This window comes from Plectropomus leopardus, chromosome 22 (assembly GCF_008729295.1).
Source record: "Plectropomus leopardus isolate mb chromosome 22, YSFRI_Pleo_2.0, whole genome shotgun sequence".
NCBI lineage: Eukaryota > Metazoa > Chordata > Actinopteri > Perciformes > Serranidae > Plectropomus > Plectropomus leopardus.
This window is the reverse complement of record NC_056484.1, coordinates 9,414,576-9,417,758: the sequence shown is the minus strand read 5'-3', so window position 1 is coordinate 9,417,758 and position 3,183 is coordinate 9,414,576. Positions and strand designations below refer to the sequence as shown.

The 3,183-nt window shown below is 37.4% G+C and overlaps 1 protein-coding gene across 1 annotated transcript in view; it reads left to right on the top strand.

Annotated features, from left to right (window-relative positions):
- Window positions 1-2,376, top strand: part of LOC121961694 (collagen alpha-1(XXV) chain-like) — a 23,032-nt gene extending 20,656 nt beyond the window's left edge. Inside the window, exon 44 of the mRNA XM_042511759.1 lies at window positions 2,194-2,376. Within this exon, the coding sequence (XP_042367693.1) occupies window positions 2,194-2,376 (183 nt within the window). The remainder of the gene's footprint in view (window positions 1-2,193) is intronic.
- Window positions 2,377-3,183: the final 807 nt, after the last annotated feature.

Here is a 3,183-nt window from a genome sequence, read left to right as displayed (position 1 = left end):
TAGACTTGTCCCAAGATGCTTGAGAATGACAAAAGGAAGAATGGCTTTTTGTTAAAATGAAAAAAATCCTGCAAACGAATTCATTCTTTGTCGTGCTTACATTATTTATCAAACACAATCAATTTCCTAAATACTACTGAGTAAACAGGAGTTTTATTCACACTAACTTAGTTTGACTACATTGCTGTCACGTAGAAAGAATGTGTTCATTTCACTTGTCATTTTTAAGTTGACTTCACAAAATTAAGCAAATTCAACAAATGTTAAGTAAACCTAACAAACAGATATGAAGTAAACAGCTTCATTTACTCACCTAGATTTTTTTTTACGTAAGATTAACATATCAGATTTATTAGATAGATTAGTGCTGATATTAGTCTCATGCAGGGCACTTAAAACATGGCACAGATATATATGCGGTACATTGTCATTGCTTTCAGTAGTGTGATGCTTAAAAAATGGTTCACTATGATTTGCATGCTGTATGGAAATTATGGATATTTAATTTAAAAAGTTGACCGATACCTGAGATCCAGAGAACACTGTTTTCTAATTAAAACTTCAAGTGCACGCACATGATGGGAACCCTGCAGCGATGAACATATCCATGTCAAAACCGAGATGGAAGTAGCGAGAGGATCAAAGAGTGTCGAGTCAAGCTCTAACGAGCGACTTCATTGTACAATTACTATGACATATAACACCGCTCAGCTGGAGTTATCTCAGTCTGTGAAACATTGTGCGATCAGATGTCCTCCCACTCCTGCTTCCTCTCTGCATTCATCTCTGAAAAGGAATTAACTGCTCCTCTTAAACTTCAGTGGGAAAAAAATCCGTCTTTCATTACTACGCTGGATTATGTCGTCATAAGTCACCTAAAATAGGATTTGTTAAGACCTCATTTTTATATTAATACCTTTTGATCTACTCAGGTGTAAATGTTTAATGATCAAACATTAAACAACACAAAAAAAACATTATATATTTGTCGCATAATTTTAAATACATCATTATAAGAATTCAGAACAGAATTTTTTGGATAAATGTTTTTTTAAATGTCATACTCTCCCCACAGTCAATTTCTTTAAAGCCAATTTCTTGTCACTTTTTACTAATTTTTTTTTAAATTTGTGGGACATTTCTTGACAAGTTGCTCATTGCCTTTTCCCCATGTTTTCAAAATAAATCAAAACAATTTTCGCATACAACATGCAGAGGTTTAAATGCTTGAAAAAAGTATCAACGAAACTGATTTCAATCCAGATCAGGTTTTGTTTTTCTGTAACATATTTTTAAATATATAATTTGAATGATTATATTATTAATATATATATTATTTTCCTCTTTTTTAAATATATATTTTTTTGTAATTCTTCTTTCTTTATTTCTTAATTCTTTTTGAAAACAGACTTTTAGGTCATTTTTTGTTGCCTTTCACTAATTTCTTGCAATTTGTGTGACATTTCTTGCTACGGTGGTCATTGCCCTTTTTCCCTGTTCTTCTGAATGAAATCAAACCAGTTTGCTCATGTTTCAAAGGGTTAAAGACGTGGTTTACTTATTTGTTGTGATTACTTTATTATTAAAGGGCAATCGGTTTCCTGAATTGTGCTGAGTAGAAAAAAAACATTTAGTCAAGTCAGACTAACTTGGTTTACTTGCAGTTGAGTTTTTTTTCAAATGCATGTTTTGGCGCTTTGAGCACCATAAGCTAGGTGCTACCTAGTTCTTTGATACTGGAGAGAAGGCGAACATCTCTACGGCAGATATCTCCAAAATTCAGCAGCTTACACCAGAACAGTCCCTTTACATATTTTTTTGCAGTGTGGCATCTATCTCAGGTCTTGACTAGTTGTGGTTGGGGGTGTGGTTCAGCGAGAACAGCCTGTCACTGTAGACTGTGTTAACTACGTCTTGCAGCTCTATGAAGCATCTTTGCATGTGGGAGTTTATTACAGTGCAGAATCGTGACTAACGGAGAGAGAAAGCCTCTGGAGGCTTGTTGGTGAAAGACTCATCAGTCACTTTGAGGTGAATTAAAAGCTTTAAATACTGATTCTTTTCAGTGAGCAACCTTTCGGGGACCTCTGTTAAAGAGACCTTGTGGTGGAGCTGCTGCAGCATGTTGCACTCAGGACTAACACTGACATATTCTCTTTGAAACATCAACCACTGACGCCCTGGAAATCGAAGTTGTGTCGTGCATTTAAACGTACCACGCTGCCAGAAAAAACCTTGAATGCGTGCTGCCCCCACATCAACACCCACGCAGGAATCCCCTGCTACCGCTGTGTCGGTCTGATGGAGAGTCCTCCGAAACACTCTCTGCCTGATCTCCCCTGTCGGCCCTCATCTGGCTCCCAGCCTGACCCATAACACCCCCTGCCAAAGGAACATATGTAGCGGTGGAGGTGGCAGCAGGCAATCAGCTACCGGCGTCTTATTTTTCTCACCGCACAGGATGCAGCGCAATTGACAAAACACAAAAAAGGTGAGAGATGGAGAGAGAAGAGCACGACAAAGAAACAAAAGAGAAGACAGATTTAATTTTTCAGTAGTGTCATCAATATCGACATATACAAAAACTCACTCTAATGTCAAGTCTATTTTAAAAAGTACAAATGACAAAATTAACATGTTAACATTCACATTTTGATTTTCAACACTTTGTCCATTGAGCACATTTACGAAACAGCTGCTAAAGTATATAAATAAATCCAAAATAAAACACAAAACTAAAACATTTTACAAAGTTATGTACAAAAATTATTTTCTCATTTGTGGTTGCTAGTTTCACCTTCAGTGTTAGTTACCTGTGGAAAAGATTTTTTCTTACTGTGATAAAATAGATTGTCTTGCATCTACAGCTTCCTCCCATTCATTTTGTACAACTAAAATCTTATCAAAGAGGAATTTCTTACTTATCTTACGAGCTGTTGCAATTTCATCTGTGATCTAATGGGCTCACCCTACCACTCCTCTCCATCGCACACCAGCTCTGACACTCTTGTCTTGACGAGAATCGATTTCTGTTGCCACCACAGCCGCCGTAAACAAACGGCCTGCACTCCCCCGAGCGAGGGTGGTAATACCAGAGCAGGACGTACTCTGAACAAACCCCCTCTGACATCGGCTCCAGGCAGCGGTCTGCTGCTGAACCTGTGTGAGGTGATAAATAAAAAA